The sequence below is a fragment of the Mustela nivalis genome (assembly GCF_964662115.1).
Source record: "Mustela nivalis genome assembly, chromosome: 19".
NCBI lineage: Eukaryota > Metazoa > Chordata > Mammalia > Carnivora > Mustelidae > Mustela > Mustela nivalis.
In genome coordinates, this window is record NC_139038.1 from 39380400 (window position 1) to 39400064 (window position 19665).

A 19665-nucleotide genomic window follows, 5' to 3' on the forward strand; every position below is an offset into this window, starting at 1 on the left:
AATATGTGGAAATCTGTAAATTTGTAAAATATAGAAGTATTTTTCATAATATGTATTATATAATACTGTATAGTGTATGTATTATTTAGTTATATATATATTTCATATGTATATTTTTGCAAGATTTTCCTTCTATACAATTTTGAGGTGGAGTTTTTTCTAACAAACCAAAAGATACACTCAGGATATGTAGTGTATTGCTCTGTTTTTCCTACATGTCCCATGATATTCTCTCTGTTCTGTTCACCTGGCTAACTTCCCTTTTTTTCCCTCTTTTTTTTTTTTTTGTTTTTGGACTTTTAAGTTTCATTTATAGGTAATACAATGGCACTAACTTCCTATCTTTTCATAGTTACTCTGAATGTAAATGGAATAAATGGACAATCAGAAGGCACGGGGTATAGGATAGGATGAAAAGGCCAAGATCCATCCATAATGTTATCTAAAGAGAATCAGTTTAGACCCAAAGATACCCCCAGACAGAAAGTGAGGGGGCTTGGAAAAATATTTATAATCTAATGGACATCAAAAGAAAACTGGGGTAGCAACCTTTATCAGACAAATTAGATTTTATGGGCACCTGGGTGGCTCAGTGGGTTAAAACCTCTGCCTTTGGCTCAGGTCATGATCTCAGGGTCCTGCGCTCGAGTCCCACATCAGGCTCTCTGCTCAGCAGGAAGCCTGCTCCCCCCCCCCCCCCCACTGCCTACTTGTGGTCTCTGTCAAATAAATAAATAAAATCTTTTTAGAAAATTAGATTTTAAACCAAAGACTGTCATAAGAGATGAAGAAGGCTACTATATCATACTTAAAGGCTCTATCAAACAAGAAGATCTAACAATGATAAATATTTGTGTTGCTAACACAGAAGCAGCCAATTATATAAGCCAATTATAACAAAATTAAAGAAACACAGCAACAATAATACAATAGTAGTAGGAGACTTGAACACCCCACTTACAGGAATGGACCTATCATTTAAGCAGAAAATCAACCAGGAAACAAGTGTTTTGAATGATAAAGGGCACCAAGTGGACTTCACATATATATTCAGAACATTCCATCCTAAAGCAAAAAACAAAAAACAAAAAGACATTTTTCTTGAGTACACATGGAACATTCTCCACAATAGATTACATACTGGGTCACAATCACATTTCAACCAGTACCAAAGACTGGTATTATTCCTCACATATCCTTAGACCCCAGTGCTGTGTGAATTTGTAACTTAATCATGAAAGGAAATTTGGAAAGAACTCACATGGAGGCTAAGGAGCATCCTACTAAAGAATAAATGGGTCAACTAGGAAATTAAAAAATAATAGAAAAAAATCATGGAAACAAATGAAAATTTAAAAAGAAGATCCTAGCAAACAGGATCCAACAGCACATTAAAAAGATTATCCGCCAGGACCAGGTGGGATTCATCCCTGGGCTACAAGGATGGTTCAACATTCGCAAATCAATCAATGTGATACAACAAATTAATATGAGAAGAGAGAAGAGCCACATGGTTCTCTCAATCGATGCAGAAAAAGCATTTGACAAAATCCAGCATTTGTTCCTGATTAAAACACTTCAAAGTATAGGGATAGAGGGAACATCTCTGAACTTCATCAAATCTATCTATGAAAGACCCACAGCAAATATCGTCCTCAATGGGAAAAAGCTTGCAGCCTTTCCGTTGAGATCAGGAACAAGACAAGGATGCCCACTCTCTCCACTCTTGTTCATCATAGTATTAGAAGTCCTACCAAAAGCAATCCGACAACAAAGAGAAATAAAAGATATCCAAATGGGCAACGAAGAAGTCAAACTCTCTCTATTCGCAGATGACATGATTCTTTATATGGAAAACCCAAAAGACTCCATCCCCAAACTACTAGAACTCATAACAGCAATTCAGCAACGTGGCAGGATACAAAGTCAATGTGCAGAAATCAGTGGCTTTCTTATACACTAACAATGAAAATACAGAAAGGGAAATTAGAGAATCGATTCCATTTACTATAGCACCAAGGACCATAAGATACCTGGGAATAAAACTAACCAAAATTAACAAAACAGGAAACAACATGTGTTGGAGGAGATGTGGAGAAAGGGGAACCCTCTTCCACTGTTGGTGGGAATGCCAGTTGGTGCAGCCTCTTTGGAGAACAGTGTGGAGATTCCTCAAGACATTAAAAATAGAACTTCCCTATGACCCTGACATTGCACTCCTGGGTATTTACCCCAAAGATACAGATGTAGTGAAAAGAAGGGCCATCTGTACCCCAATGTTTATAGCAGCAATGGCCACGATCGCCAAACTGTGGAAAGAACCAGATGCCCTTCAACGGACGAATGGATAAAGAAGATGTGGTCCATATACACTATGGAGTATTATGCCTCCATCAGAAAGGACGAATACCCAACTTTTGTAGCAACATGGACGGGACTGGGAGAGATTATGCTGAGTGAAATAAGTCAAGCAGAGAGAGTCAATTATCATATGGTTTCACTTCTTTGTGGAGCATAACAAAAAGCATGGAGGACATGGGGAGTTAGAGAGAAGTGGGTTGGGGTAAATTGGAAGGGGAGGTGAATCATGAGTGACTATGGACTCTGAAAAACAATCTGAGGGGTTTGAAGTGGCGGGGGGTGGGAGGTCGGGGTACCAGGTGGTGGGTATTATAGAAGGCATGGATTGCATGCAGCACTGGGTGTGGTGAAAAAATAATGATACTGTTATGCTGAAAATAAATAAATTTTTTAAAAAACCACTCAATGAACCATCTGACATTTGGCAACTGGATTTCATGCAATTTCCTCATCTCATGGATAAAGTAGGTGTTAGTTAATGTGCCTATGTCTTCTCACTAGACAAACGCTTTCCCTTGGAGAAAGGCCAATGACTCTTCTGCAGCTAAAATCTTGTTAGAAAAAAATTACCCCTCCCAGGGAAGCCCTCTTGAAGTATACACAGTGACCAGAAAACACATTTTACCCTGCAGGCGTTTCACCAATTTGCAATGTTTTGCTAGTTTTAGAACAGTTTCATTGTATGTTACTGTCCTCTATCTTCAAAGTTAAGCTCACAGAATGACCACACTACTGGGGACTCCATTGGCAAAATCTACGGAGACTTTCCAGCTCCCTGGGTCAAAGGGATTGCTGTCACTCCTAAATCTCAAGTCTACCCCTTTGTGGAAATCAGTCTCTCCCCCTGGGAGATAGTCACTGGATTTGATTTGAATTTGATGTGCATTCGACCACTGCCTCTCTGGACCCACAGTTGGGAAAAGGGGATGTATTTCAATAAAGCAAAGATCGAGTTGCCTCTATTCAACCTAACCATGATGCAGTATAGCAGACTTTTCCCCAATGCACTCCCAGGGGACACTTACCCTGACCGCCACACCTTGCAACCTGATTCTGTTGGGAAAGATCCCACAAAGATTCTCTCCAACCTCCCCTGAGGGGCCCCTCTCCAATACTGCTAACCAAACCTTGTGCAGCCAAACCCCAAGGAAATGGATGGTTGGGTCCTCAGGACACCTTTAAAGAATTCGCCAAAGCCTGACTCGACCTGTACACCGTCTGGTCCCAAGAAGGTTGTTACTGCACCAACTGAAATACAAAACATCTGGGGAGACAGCCTTCTCCACATGTCCGGGCCAGGCCTGCATTCCTCTCCTCACTATTGCTCCTTCTCCATCTTCAGTGCAAAGAACATGCCACTTTCTGCATCTCCCAGTCTCTTGCAGAAGGAGGAAACTTCTTTGGATTATGACCTTGCCAGAAAACACTTATTTTGATCTTGTGAGCATTTCTAGACATTTAGAAGGTTCAGAATTCAAAAGTCGTTCCTTTACCTCTAATATTAACTGAATCCTGATTCTAAGCCAAATGCATGGTTTCTGAATTTACAACATAACAGACCGCTTTTGATAACACATAGAGTTCTAAACAGTTCTTTTGAAAAAAAAAAAAATAATACTGTTTGGGAATGTCCCAGAAGTATTCCTATTCTTGCAACAAGTTGTCTAAGGAACGCTTCACATTTTTCAGTGTATCCTATGTCCCCAAACACGCTCCCTGATTTCATCCGGTGCACTCTCCCAGTATTTCACTATTTTGCTCATAGCCACTCATGGAGGACACTTTCAGGAGGCATACAGGACTCTGAGTTGGCCTTCATTGGGAGAAAATCTTTCTCCTTCAGTCCAAACAAGTGCCAATAAATATTTTCAGTGGCTTCTTTAATACACAGGGTCCTGGTTTAGAACTAACATATGGTTTGGAATTGTCCCCATGCTTTGGTTCTGCCCTTGTTGTCTCTCAAATCCTGTGTAGAAACACTGTCTCCAGTGAGGTGATGCTGACTCACTGATCTCAGTCTTGATCAGATACAGACTTCACATGGGAAGCTGGTGAACATTTCTGCCTTCTAACCCTCCCTGCTCCTCAGTGGTCACTTGAGTAGTTTACAACTGTGATGCACATACCCTCCAACATGACACATGCCAACCAGAAAAGGCTTTGCTGGCACTGAAACACAAAACCACTAAATACAAAGAACTTAGTATCGATTGAAATTCCTCCAAGGAAACTTTCCTAAAGTTTTAATTTATATTACAATTAACTCACACACTGTACTATTCATTTCAGGTGTATAATCGTGATTCAGTACTTCCATGCAACTCCTGGCGCTCGTCACAAGAATACGCCTCAATCCCCATCACCTGTTGAACCCACCCTGCCCCCACCAACACCTCCTCTATGATTACCAACAGGTTGTTCTCTAGTTAAGAGTCTGTTTCTTAGTTTGCCTCTTTCTCATTCTCTTTGCTCATATGTTTGATATCATAATTTCCAAAAATGAGTGAAATCGTATAGTACCTATCTTTCTCTGACTGACTTATTTCGTTTATCAAGGCAAATCATGATCAGACGGGACAAAGTCATAAGGGGAACGTCACAGCAGAGGGAAGAGGTTTTGGTAGCGGGTGTTCTGACACACTACCACTCCAAATAAATGGGGAACCAACAGGAGGACATGGACTTGATCTTGCACATGGGTGCCCCACTACTCCAGCTAGCAGAGCTCTAGTCTCATCTCTCTCCAGCCCCCTACATCCTCCAACAGGACTCCCCCATGAAAAGCCATAAAAATTTGAACTACGAGATGCCTCCAATGCACTTCTTGTTCTTCTTTCAAATTGCCCCCTGTCTCTGACAAGAGTGAACCTCTCCGAAGTTCCCCAATGTGCCAAAGGATCAGTCACTGCTTCTTTGGCCTACATTCAGTTTTCCTTCCTTCTCAACAAACCCAACATTTGCTGATACTTCTAACCTTGAAGGTTACAAACTGGACAGCAGTTTGTTTTTACCTGGGATTCTGAATCCAGCAGTAATCTGCAGGTAGGCCCCAATTGCATTCTTCTAAGACACCCTGAGAGTCAGCAGGTTGTGTTTTCAGCTCCCAACTACAGGCTGCTCCTCTTCCTCTTAATTTGAGTTGGGATTTCTCCCCAGAAACAGGTCTGCTTCTGTAACAAACCAACCATGGCATCTCAGTTATAGCATCACAGAATCCCTCCATCCACAGATTAGGCCCTAAGTAAAATAGGTCTTATTCAACTACCCTCGAGGAAAACGAGGAGCAAACCATGGGAACAACACCAAAAATGCAACAACGTGGTGGCTCACCTACCAGCAGGTCTCAGGAAGCAGCCTAGAGCCCCCTCCTCAGCTCTCAGCCAACAAGGCTGCTTCTGCATCGCACCACAGGAGTCACCAAGTGCTGCAAACACAGCCCTGGCCCTCTGAGGGGTACTGGGTCCTCAGCTGGTGGCAGAATCCCTTTGGGCTCTGAAGAACCCAGCCTCAGATGATGCCATGGCGCGCATTCGGCCCCTTGAGGGGCTGTGCCCAAGCGCAGACAAACAGTCCTCTGCCAGCTGGAGGTGCGCGGTCGCCCTCTGCTGGATACTCTGGGAATCTCTGCAGAGCTCTAAGCAGGGGCAGGGGTCAGCTCTGAGGCAGTTCTGGTCCCAGGGAGCCTGTTCTCTACACTGAGACAGACCTTTGTGACAGCGCCTCAGACACAAAGAAACTGATTCCTTCTCCTTTCTGTGTGAGTGATGAATGAAGCCAAATTTAACAATGTTATTATGTAATGTGTAGTGCTTGCTCCACTCCCTTCAGAAATACACACTACAGGGGTGCCTGGGTGGCTTTGTGGTTTAAAGCATTTGCCTTCGGCTCAGGTCATGATCCCAGAGTCTTGGGATCAAGTCCCACATCAGGTTCTCTGCTCAGTGGGGAGCCTGATTCCTCCTCTCTTTCTCTCTCTCTCTCTCTCTCTGCCTACTTGTGATCTCTGTCTGTCAAATAAATAAATAAAATCTTTTAAAAAAATACAGACTACAGACGTACAAATGTAAAGTAACAGATAACTTTGTTTACCCACCCAAATATTCCTACTACATAAATCACTGACACCCATTACACTATTTTAATTTTTTTTTCCTTCTTCTTCCTTTTAGAAAGAATTTCCAGTCAGGTCAGGGTATATGAAAGTCCACTGAATCAAGACATCATCTAGCACTATGATCTTGGTTGTGAGACTTTCTTTTCAACCTTGCCAATAAAGTGTTTCGGGACACATAGGTGACAGGGTCATAATGCAAAGCTAGACAGAGCTACACATGCGTTATGAATTTACTGCATGTCTCTTTAGATCATGTTTTCAATGAAAGGGGATTTAGACACGGTAGATGGATAAAATCATTTCCATCAGTCTGGTAAGGAACCAATTTTACCTTCGAGTACTAATTGCCATCTCTTCACTAGCAGAAGAAGGCTTGGTGAAGTAGACGTTTCTGCTTGGATGTAAGAGAAGGCTGCAGGGGTTGAAATCATCCACCTAACATCCTGTGTCAGGATGCTCGTTGGACATATATCTAAGTGTATAATTACCATACATACATTTCATATACTTATTTTGTATATACTTCTATATGATATGTACTTGTATCATTATGTATCTATTTCTACATTCAGATGGTTTAACCATCTAAATCTTCTGCATCCTTACTGATTTGGGGTCTGCTTTTTATCAGCTGCTGAGTGAGGGCTGTGAAAATTTGCCTCAGGGAGGATTTTATTTTTCTTGGAGCATTTTTTTTAAAGACTGTTTTATTTAGAAGAGAAAGCATGAGTGGGGGGAAGGGGAGCGTGAGAAGGAGAAGCCGACTCCCAGTGCATGGGGAGCTGCGGCTGGGATCATGACCTGAGCTGAAGGCAGATGCTTACCTGACTGAGCCACCCACGTGCTCCTCTCCTTGCAGTCTTGTCATACTCTCATTTATAGGTTTGAACATCCATGTAACTGAGATCCACAGTTTTACTTTCCTGGGTAAACTACAGCTTTTTTCATTTTGTACCAACTTTCTTTGTATCTAGTAATGCTTTTGGCCTGGTATTACTATAGTCAGAGCAGCATTTCCTTCATTGCTGTTTGCATGGTTCATTGTTTTTCCACTGTTTTATTTTCCAAATATCTATAACGTTAACTGTTGGAGGATTATCATATCAAAATTTTACAATGTTTGGTCGGTTGGTTGGTTGATCAAGTTGTGGATTTTTATTTGATCTTCCTGTCCATTTGCGTTCATTGGGACCCTTTTCTCTTCAACTTTACATTCACCATCTCATGATCTGCTCTTTATTTGTCCAGAATTCTCTATTTTTGCTTCTTTTGGAAGTCAGTTATTATCTGATATCATACCCTTCACTTTGATTCTGCCCCATGAGCAACATGGGAATAGCCTAGTTTTACTAGAAGGAAGTGGTGTTAAGTTCCCCATGGTTCCCACAGTCCATGTCTTGTTCTCCAACATCATTTCACCCAAAGACCTTAGCATCTACTGAAAACTGGTGGCTGAATTTTTAATATGCTTTTGAAAGATGATTTCTTCTTTCCACTTTCTACTTCTGTCTTTATTTCTTTTAAATATATATTTTTTTTATTTGACAGAGAGAGATCACAAGTAGGCAGAGAGGCAGGCAGAGAGAGGAGAGGAGGAAGCAGGCTCCCTGCTGAGCAGAGAGCCCGATGCGGGACTTGATCCCAGGACCCTGAGATCATGACCTGAGCCGAAGGCAGCGGCTTAACCCACTGAGCCACCCAGGCGCCCTGTCTTTATTTCTGAGCAATCTTTCACTTCTCTCCAATCCTGATTCTAAAGGTTCTCTTAAGTAGTACTCTAGATTTACAGATTATTATTCAGTGTTGAGAAAGCACTCCTGCCGTGATACATTTTGGTGCAGGTTGTCTTGATTTGGTCAATGGTGACCCTTTCAAGCTGGCTCCTGCATCCTTTTCACATGAAGATATCCTCCTTCTCAGTCCACACAAGTTCAGGCACAGAAACCCAGAGGCTGAGAAATATTTCCCATCTGCTTGGGTACAAAAGTCTCTCAGTCTACACCAGAGTCCAAGAAGTTTGGGAAACAACCTGAAGGGTCTGATCAAGGTCCTAGTTGATAAGTAACCTCATCAGAGGTGGACTAAAAAGGCCCTGACCTGAGGTCAATATGGCGTCTTCCCACAAGACAGGCACTCTGACTACCCATTTCTGGGAGGGACTGCCTTTTTTTTAAAAAAATATTTTCTCTCCTCCATGGAGAATATTTTGAGTCCTATTAGGATTGAATACCCCCTTTCTCCCTTCACCAGTAACAATCAAGTGGCAAGTGGCTCTACAAAAGCTTAGACAGCCTTGAGTGGAAGGGAAGTCTCCCTCTTGGTTGATATCCTAGTTTCCTCCCTCCCTAGATGTGTGCCTGTCTCTTAGCCTCAACGTGCTCACTTCCAAAATGGGGAGGACAATGAGATTTATGTACTGTAGGGCACTGTCCCCTGAGAACAGATTGATTAATAAAGGTCTTTGGAGCATACCTGACATAAACATTCAATAAACATGACATCCCATTACTTACATTTCCTTCCCTCGCATTTTTTATTTCCTGGCTTCACAGCTGGATCATCTTTCAGGCAAGGCCTAACTAGACTATATCTCCTGACATCTACCCTCCCACAAATATGGCGATGCTCTTTCCGGTGCCCAGAAAAGGCCTGCAGTTTAACATATTTGTGTTTAATTCAATCCGTTCTTTGCTATAGACTAATATCCAGGCAATCCAGGACTCCAGACTGGGTCCCATTCCCCCTTTTAGGGCCAGGATATGAGGGAAGGTAGAGCAAGATCTTCATTTATACTCACACCCCCTCCTACTAACCAGAGGGGAGCAGGAGAGATGGTGGATGCAAGGAACCTCTGACACCTGAAGGGTGGGAGTCTGGAGCCAAGATGGATCTTGGGGAGAAGAAAAGGAGGAAGGGACACAGAAAGTGGGAACAAGGGAGGTGGGGATGGATGGGAGTGAGTCGAGGACTGGATACAAAGATAAGGACGGGGCATGAGTTGAGGGTGAGCACATAGCCAAGAAGTATCATTATGAGCAAAATGGGAGTCAAAGAGGGACGTTCAAGGGATAGGATGTTTGAACTCAGTAACAGTACCACTGATAACGATACTACAATAAATGTCTCCTTCCAACCAGAGCGTTCCACTTTATGTGACAAGTTGAATAATCTCACTATTATCTAGGTCACCCTACTGCCTTGCATGCGTAGATTTTCAGTTCTCCTACCCAAGGGAAAAATGTAAGTTGATTCTCATGACTGAGCTTTGAGATCTCTCAAGAATGTTTGTGTTTTAAAAGGTAGATCCTCTCCTGGGGCACAGAGGGACAACACCCACCATTGTTGGCAGCACCAGGAGCTATGAGAGGTTGGGTGCCTCAGAAAGTGACTCTAAGACAAGGATGTGAGTATAGGTAGTTTCTCTGGAAGGATCTTTGGTGGAAAGAAATGATGGGATCTAAGATGTGAAGAAGGAGGCAGCCAACACAGAAGACAGGGTGTTAGTTTAGAGGGCACTGCTTGGGCAACTCTGTCTCCATCCACTGGGAACGTTTTAAATACATGCAGAACAGACCTGAGTCATCCCATCCAAGTGCAAAAAGACCTGTACGGGATGAGTGTTGCTCTTATGGACATTGGTTACCTGGGCCCCATGGCCAAAGAAGCCAAGGAAGACAATGGACACCCTCAGGCAAAGAGCTGCAGGCAGCTGCGGGAGGCAGCCACTGTGTGGACAGGACAGGGCTTGTCAGTGAAGACACCAGAGGGCACCAACCCTCTCCTCTCCTCTCCTACCTATCATGACCCATGGGACCTGAAATACTGAGAAATTAGTGTAGTGCTGCCCATCATACACCAAGTGACTGCCAGGATTCCTTACTTTCCTGATCACTTACAGTCCCAACACTGATACTTCTTAAATAACAGGTAAGTTCTGTCCCATGACTACTCCAACCCCACTCTTTCACTCCAAAGTTTCAGTTCAAGCAAATCTTCTTCCAAGTACTCTTCAAATATTGCCAGGGACAAAGACATGCACCTTTAACAAGGGATTCAGGATTATCGACAGTCTATACCTTGTGCCAAGAACAGCAAACAATTTTGTCCTCCAAGAAAAAATTCCCATTCCTTGGAGTCTCAGAAGGCATAGGATTTAAGAGTGTTCACTATCCTTGAAATCATTATTAATAAGCACAGCTTTACAAGCTGAACAACAATTGACAGTATATTGTGGTAGTGACAATATAAAAAATGTAATCATGTTCCCACCCTATAAACATTAACAATTAACTATGCATCTTGAAATCAACCATATATAAATATACGTTATTCATATATATATATATATATATATAAATATGTTAAAGATTTTATTTATTTACTTGACAGAGAGATCACAAGTAGGCAGAGAGGCAGGCAGAGAAAGAGGAGGAAGCAGACACATGAAGCACAGACAGCCCAATGAGGGGCTTGATCCAAGGACCCTGAGATCATGACCTCAGCCAAAGACAGAGACATGAACCCACTGAGCCATCCAGGCACCCCCCCCTTTTTTTTTTTTTTTTTTGAGAAAGAGAGAGGGAACAAAGTCTGAATGGGTGGGGTGGGATAGTGGGAGAAAGAGAAGCTTTTTTTTTTTAAAAGATTTTATTCATTTATTTGACAGAGAGATCACAAGTAGACTGAGTGGCAGGCAGAGATAAGGGAGAAGCAGGCTCCCCACCAAGCATAGAACATGTTGTGGGGCTCGATCACAGGACCCTAAGATCAAGACATGACCTGAAGGCACAGGATTAAACCACTGAGCCACCCAGGCATGGGAGAGGGAGACTCTTAAGCAGACTCCATGCTCAGTGTGGAACCTGATTTGGGCTAGTCTCATGACCCTGAGATCATGACCTGAGGCAAAATCAAGACTCTGATGCTTAAGCAACTGAGCCACCCAGGCAGTCTCCCTATCAACTCTATTTTATCCCCTCAGTAATCTCTAAATAGCCTTTGTTGGTATTAACTGTTCTAGTATTATGACCATGATTGTTCTCCTCATGAATAATTAGCCCCTAGAATGCCAGGCACCAACTTCCCAGAGCACCATGGGATGACACATCCATTCTATATTAGAAAACTACATTATGATAGAATACATAATGTTATATATATTTTACCTTAACGTAAAACATCTGTAATAGCTCCTTCTGTGATTTCTATATTGTTGTGTATTACTCAATTTCTGTAACATGAATGCTATTATTTAAATAAACAACAGAAGAGAATAGGTGTCCATTACTACTAAGTAATGGTAGCACTAATCATGCAACATTATGTATTAAAAAATAAAAAAATAATGATTATGAATAAACTTTAAAATAGGTTTAGATTTACAACAAAACCAAATAGGAAAGACAGGACTGAACATTTCCATACACCTAGCAAAGTTTGCCAACTATTTTCATTTTCTTTTAATTCCATTATGGTTCACATATAGTGTTCGTTTCTAGAATACAACAGAGGGATTCAATGCTTCCATGCATTCTCCTGGGCTCATCAGGACAAGCAGCTCCTTCATCCCTATCACCTACTTCACCCATGCTGGCAACCATCACTTTGTTGTCTGTCGTGAAAAGTCTGGACAAAAGACCTGAGACTGAGGCAGGAGTCCATCAAAATCCTAGAGGAGAACACAGGCAGCAATCCCTTTGACCTCATCCACAGAAACTCCTTACTACACACACCTACAAAGGCAAGGGAAACAAAAGCAAAAATGAACTTTTGGGACTTCATCAAAATCAAAAGCTTCTGCACAGCAAAGGAAAACCATCAACAATCAAAGAGGCAACCCACAGAATGGGAAAAGGTATATGCAAATGACACTACAGACAAGGGCTGATATCCAAGATCTATAAGGAACTTCTCAAACTCAACACCCAAAAGACAAATAGTCGAGTCAAAAAATGGGCCAAAGATGTGACGATACAGTTCTGCAAAGAAGACATACAAATGGCTAACAGATGCATGAAAAACTGTTCATCATCATTAGCCATCAGGGAGATTCAAATCAAAACCACACAGATGCCACCTTCCACCACGTAGAATGGCAAAAACTGACCAGGCAAGAACAGCAAGTGTTGAAGAAGTTGGGAGAAAGGAGAACCCTTTCAACTGTTGGTGGGAATGGAAGTTGGTACAGCCCATTTGGAGGTTCCTCAAAAAATGAAAAATAGAGGATATGATATTTCACACCAGGGCTGAACCTGTTCGAAAAATTGTATGTGGCCAAGTGATTCATGTTGGCTGGCTCACTTGTTCTTAGGATACCTCATTTTTCTCTTCCTCCCCTTCATCCTCTTTAGCAGTAATAAGATAATGAGATAATAATGATAATAATAAGATAATGGAGCAACTGCATTCAAATATTTCAAATTTAAAAAGACATTCCACTTCCCCTTTATCCTCTACAACATTAATAGGACAATCAAATATTGCAAATTTAAAAAGACATTCTAGCCGGGAAGAATGTAGAGGGAGTTCAATGAGTTTCAGGCTGAAGGAAAAAGATGTGACCATGAGGTGGCACTAACATGCAACCCCCTTTCCGGGAGGACTGACAGGATTGCAAGAGGGGTGGTCCATCACAGTAATAATCCTTCCAATACTGGGTATATTGAACAGGATACACATGTGCCTAAGTAATGCCTTTCTGCAGCCTGGCTGGGGGAGCGGGGTCTCTGCATCAGGGATTTAGAAAGCCAACAGTTGTTCAGGGTCTTTTAGAGCTAAAGGACTAATCTGGATTGCTTGATTGGCTCACTGACTTTATTTATGATAAGAAAATATTGGTCACAGTTTCACGACATACAGAATAGAGGCAGGCAGTCAATAACTAAACATCTGCTCTCCAGGGTTATGTTTTTAAAAGACTGCATGTGTAGAAAACAAATCTGACTTAGGCACCAACCACAGGTCTTTAGCTCATGGGTTGCAGCTGCCAATACACAGGGGCCATCTCTGGATCACCGATATCACAGAACAGAAACAGAATCTGTTACAATGATGATGTAATATTTCATCATGAAGGTTTTTTTCAGAACAAAGTTCACAAATTACTCAAACTCATAATTTATTCCGTTGTGCTTTGCAGCAAATGAAAAAAATATTTTTAAATGAAAGATTATTTTGGGAGTGATTTAGATGTTACGTTTTGTGCAATAAACAATTTACATCTTAGGGGATCACAAGAAAATATTGAAAACCCAAACTCTGGAAGGATTCTAAATTTAGAGTATTATAGATTATTATAATGTCTATATGCCTAATCATATAGTGATAATAAGATCTAGTCTTATATGTATAAAAAATTCAAAAAATTTGCAATGCTATTACAACATTATGTTAGACCTGAACCACTATTGAGAATATTCAAAGAAAAATGCTATCCCCTGGTTATTGATGGGAAAAAAGATAAAGACCATCAGTGAGGAAAAGCTTCAGTTATAAAAGATGTCATATTAAGAATGTCATAAGGCAGCACCTGGGTGGCTCAGGGGGTTAAGCACCTGCCTTATGCTCTGGTTCTCTCTCAGAGTCCTAGGATCTAGCCATGTAGCAGGCTCCCTGCTCAGCAGAGTTTGCTTCTCCCTCTGCCTAACCCCCTCCATGCATTCTCTCTATTTCTCTATCTGTCAGATTAATAAAATCCTAAAAACAAAGAATTGGGTCATAAAAACAGATGATACCTTTGTTGATTTTCTTAGCATGGAGAAGAAAAAAGGGTATATTAATTTATGAAATTAAAAAATGGTTAAAAAAAGGATACCATCATAAGATTGCTTATATCTATACACTGCATGTTAACTAACTAGAACTTAAATAAAAATTTTAAAAGTAAAAGTAATTGCCCATATCCAGACATAAGATAATAGAGCAACTGCAGCATGTTTGGAAAAGAATGGAAGACATTTTTTTCTTCTCCCACAATGATTACGTCCACTTGCACCTTGCTCAGCAAATAACCTTAACTTAAGAGGGAAGTCATCTCCATTTAGGAGATACAAACATGCATCTTTCATATTTCATATTCCAATATGCAAACTTTCAAAATTTAATACTTAGGATATATGATTTTTCCAAATTCAATGAACTTGAGAGATATTCTAAGGCCTTAGTCATGAACAGAAAATCTCGAATAAAGAAATACACTATAATTAAATGAAATCATACGATGCATATAGATTACACTTCTTTTGTAAGATGTCAAGGTGGCATGAAAATTTCAAATGGGTTGGAAACGTTAACAGAGATGTAAACAACCAATCCTGAAGGGACACAGAGCTGCATGCTCAACAGAAGGTCTGCTTTCTTTACAAGTCACAAAGGAACCTTGAAAGTATGTGTGAAGCATGGAAAACTCAGGAAGGGCTATGAATATGATATCTGAATTAGAAATAAGCAACAAAGGAAAAGAAAAAAGTGGGAAGTGCATGAATCAGTGTAGCTAAGCAACTATTTTAATATCTTCAACAAGCAGGATCAGCTCTTCTGTAATCACTGATTCACAAATTTTGCTTAGTACAATCTTCCGCATAATGAGAAGTGGTCTTGACACTTTTGAGCGAAGAGGGAAGTGGGGGGAGGTGAGGGAGAGAGAGAATCCCAGATAGGCTCCACACTCAGCACCGAGCCCGACTTGGGGCTCAATCTCAAAAGCTTGAGATCATGACCGGAGCAGCAATCAAGATTCTGCTGCTTAACCCACTGAGTCACCCAGGAGCCCTTGTAGGTTCTTTATGTACTTCAACTCCTATTGCTCTAGTGACCTCAGAATCCAATATGCTCTCTCTATGACAGATTAAAATAAAAGCGGAGGCCCTTAGAAGTCCCCACTGAGAGCTGGTATTTGGGCTGAGAAATCTGGAACACAGGCAAATCTGGACACTGGGACTGAAATCCCAGGGAAGTGCACAGCTGCAGGCAGGGTGGTGATGCAGATGCAGAGGCCTAGTGACAGGGTTCCAGCTAGGGTGGCTCCTGGCCAACCCTGACTCTCCCACTAACAGTCTGACTCGGGCTGAGGCCAGGGCGGCCACCCTTCATTGGTTCTTCATCTTGTCTTCATGTTTTCTCACTGGGGGACTTAAAATCCTGTTAGAAAAATTACCCCTCCCAGGGAAGCCCTCTTGAACTATACACAGTGACCAGGAAACCCATTCTACCATGCAGGCTCTCCACCAATTTGCGATGTTTCACTAGTTTTAGAATTTCCTTGTACATTACTGTCCTCTATCTTCAAAGTTAGTCTCACACAGTGACCACAATACTGGGGACTCATTTGGAAAAATCTACATAGACTTTTCAGCTCCCTGGGTCAAAGGGATTGCTATCCTCCTAAATCTCAAGTCCACCCCTTTTTGGAAATCAGAGTCCAAAGTTGCAGATAGTCACTGGACACTGTGCATTCGACCACTGCCTCTCTGGACCCACAGTGGGATGTATTTCAATAAAGCAAAGATCGAGTTGCCTCTATTCAACCTAACCACACTGCAGTAGATCAGACTTTTTCATAGTGCACTCCCAGGGGACACTTACCTTGACCACCACACCTTGCAACCTGGAGATTCTGTTGGGAAGGATCTCCACAAAGATTCTCTCCAACCTCCCCCGAGAAGTCTCTCTCCAATACTGCTAATAAAACCTTGCACTCCCAAACTCCAGGGAATGGACGCTTCGGTCCACGGGACACCTTTAAAGGAAGAACCAAAGCCTGACTTGACCTATACATCATCTGGTCACAAGAAGGTTAATACTGCACCAACTGAAATACAAATCATCTGGGGAGACAGCCTTCCCCACATGTCTGGACCAGGCCTGCATTCCTCTCCTCACTATTGCTCCTTCTCCATATTCTGTGCAAAGAACACGTCATTTTCTTCATCTCTGAGTCTCTTGCAAAAGGAAGAAACTTCTTTGGATTATGGCCTTTCCAGAAAACACTAATTTTGATCTTGTGAGCATTTCTAGACATTTAGATGGTTCAGAATTCAAAAGTCATTCCTTTAACTCTACTATTAACTGAATCCTGATTCTAATCCAAATGCATGGTTTCTGAACTTACAACGTAACAGATCACTTTTGATAACACACAGAGTTCTAAACTGTTCTTTTGAAAAGAACAATACTGTTTGGAAATGTCCTGTAAGTATTCCTAGTCTTACAACACGTTCTCTAATGAACGCTTCATGTTTTTCAGTGTACTCTATGTCCCCAAACACGCTCCCTGATTTCATTCAGTGCACTCTCACAGTATTTCACTATTTTGCTCATAGCCACTCGTGGAGGACACTTACAGGAGGCATACAGGATTCTGAGTTGGCCTTCATATGGAGAAACCCTCCCTCCTTCAGTCCAAAAAAGTACCAATATATATTTTTAGCTGGTTCCTATCATATGTAGAGTCCTGGTGTAGAAACAACATATGGTTAGGAATTGTCTCCTTACTTTGGTCCTGTACTTGCTGTTCCTCAAATCCTTTGTGTTAACACCATCCCCAGTGAGGTGATGCTGGCTCACTGGTTTCAATCTTGAGGAGATACAACCTTCACAAGGGGAGTGGGTGAGAGTTTCTCCCTTTTAAACCTCTCTGTTCCTCAAGGCTCACTTGAGTAGTTTACAACTGTCATGCACATTCAACCAACATGGGATATGCCAACTAGAAAAGGCTTTGCTGGCACTGAAACACAAAACCACTAAATACAAAGAGCTTGACTGTTGATTTGAAATTCCTCCAAGGAAACTTTCCTGAAGTTTTAATTTATAGTACAATTAACTCACACACACTGCTGTATTCATTTCAGGTGTATAATCATGATTCAGCACTTCCATGCAATACATGGCATTCATCACAAGAATACAACTCAGTCCCCATCGTCTGTTGAACCCATCTGCCCCACCAACACCTCCTTTCTGATTACCAACAGGTTGTTCTCTAGTTAAGAGTCTGTTTCGTAGTGTGCCTCTTTTTAATTTCTCTTCGCTCATATGTTTTATATCATAATTTCCACAAATGAGTGAAATCGTATAGTACCTACCTTTCTCTGACTGACTTATTTCGTTTTATCAGATGGGGCAAAGTCATAAGGGGAATGTCACAGCAGAGGGAAGAGGTTTTGGTAGGGGGTGTTATGACACACTACCACTCCAAATAAATGGGGAACCAAAGGAGGACAGGGACTTGATCTTGCACATGGGTGTCCCACTATTCCAGCTAGCAGAACTCTGTTCTCATCTCTCTATCCAGCCCCCCACCTCCTCCAACAGGCCCCACCCATGAAAAGCCAGAAAGATTTGTACCACCAGATGCCTCCAATGCACTTCTGGTTCTTAACAGCCTTTCAAATTGCCCCCTGTCTCTGACAAGAGTGAACCTCTCCGAAGTTCCCCAATATGCCAAAGGATCAGTCACAGCTTCTTTGGCCTACATTCAGTTTTCCTTCCTTCTCAACAAACCCAACATTTGCTGATACTTCTAATCTTGCAGGTTATAAACTGGACGGCACTTTGTTTTTACCTGGGGCTCTGATTGCAGCAGTAATCTGCAAGTTGGTCCCAAGTGCATTTTTCTAAGACACCCTGACAGTAAGCAAGTTGTGTTTTCAGCTCCCTACTACATGCTGCTCCTGTTCCTCTTGAGTCGGGATTTCTCCCAAGAAACAAGCCTGCTTCTGTAACAAACCAACCATGGCATCTCCAGTATGGCATCCCCGTGACCCCTCCATCCAGGGATCCTTGAGTAAAATAGGTCTTGTTCAAATATCCTCGAGGAAAATGAGGACCAAACCGTGGGAACAACACCAAAAATGTAACAATGAGGCGGCTTACCTACCAGCAGGTTTCGGGAAGCCGCCCAGAGCCCCCTCCTCAGCTCTCAGCCAACAAGGCCGCTTCTGCATCGCACCACAGGAGGCACCAACCTGCTGCAAAGCCCTGAGGGTCTCTCCAGGGAAGCATCAGAACTGGCTGCAAATGCAGCCCTGGCCCTCTGAGGGGCCCTGGGTCCTCAGCTGGTGGCAGAAACCCTTCTGGCTGTGAGGAACGCAGCGTCAGATGATGCCATGGCGAACCTTCTGCTCCCTAAGTCTGCTGTGGTGCATGTGCAGATAGATAAAGCGCCTCTGCTGGCTTGAGGCGCTTGGGCGCCCTCTGCCCGCTTCCCTGGGAATCCCCGCAATGCTCTAAGCTGGGGCTGCTCAGCGGGAGGCACTGAGGCTACTCTGGTTCCAGGGAGCCTGTTCTCTACACCAGGGCAGGCCTCTGTGTCAGCGCCTCAGACACAAACAAATCACTTCCTTCTTTCTGTGTGAGTGAAGAATGAACCGAACTTGACAATGTCACTACATAATGTGTAGTGCTTGCACCACTCCGTTCAATAATAAAGACTACTGACATACAAAATGGAAAGTTACAGGGGCACCTGGTTGGCTCAGTGGGTGATGCCTCCACCTTTGGTTCAGGAAATGATTTCAGGGTCCTGGGAATGAGCCCTGCATCAGGCTCTTGGCTCAACAGGGAGCCTGCTTCCCCCTCTCTCTCTGCCTGCCCCTGCCTACCTGGGATCTCTGTCAAATATATAAATAAAATATTTTTTTAAAATGTCAAGATAGATGCGTTTGCCCACCAAAATTGTCATACTACACAATTACACTACTGTAATTTTTCTTTCCTTCTTCTCCTCTTAGGAATAATTTCCAGTCAGGTCAGGATAAATGAAAGTACACTGATACGAGACATCATCTAGCACCATGATCTTGATAGTTTATTTTGACCCTGCCAATAAAGTGTTCAATGACACATAGGTGACAGGGTCAAAATGCAAACCTAGAGGGAGCTTCACATGTGTTATGAATTTACTGCATGTCTCTTTAGATCGTATTTTCAATGATAGGTGCTTTAGATATGGTAGATGGATGAAATCATTTCCATCAGTCTGGTAAGGAACCAATTTTACCTTCGAGTACTAATTGCCATCTCTTCACAGGCAGAAGAAAGCTTGGCGAAGTATGACATTTCTGCTTGGTTGTAGGAGAAGGCTGCAGGGATTGAAGCCATCCACCTAACATCCTGTGTCAGGATGGGCAGTGAACTTGAGGATAGCAACCCCTCATCCTAGTGCACATTGCTAGCTCCAGAGGGAGAAGATG

At 42.3% G+C, this 19665-nt stretch overlaps 1 protein-coding gene across 3 annotated transcripts in view; it reads right to left on the minus strand.

Moving 5' to 3' along the window:
• LOC309854488 (uncharacterized protein) overlaps positions 1–19665 on the minus strand; it is a 59535-nt gene that overhangs the window by 14726 nt on the left and 25144 nt on the right. Inside the window, exons 6-7 of one of the 3 annotated variants that reach the window (XM_082713756.1) lie at positions 5373–5531; positions 497–1065 (exon numbers count right to left, since the gene is read on the minus strand). The exons of the other annotated variants lie outside the window; for them this stretch is intronic. Coding sequence (XP_082569882.1) covers positions 5469–5531 — 63 coding nt within the window. The 3' untranslated portion in view covers positions 497–1065; positions 5373–5468. Of the gene's footprint in view, positions 1–496; positions 1066–5372; positions 5532–19665 lie in introns of those variants that run through there. 3 annotated transcript variants of the gene reach the window in all.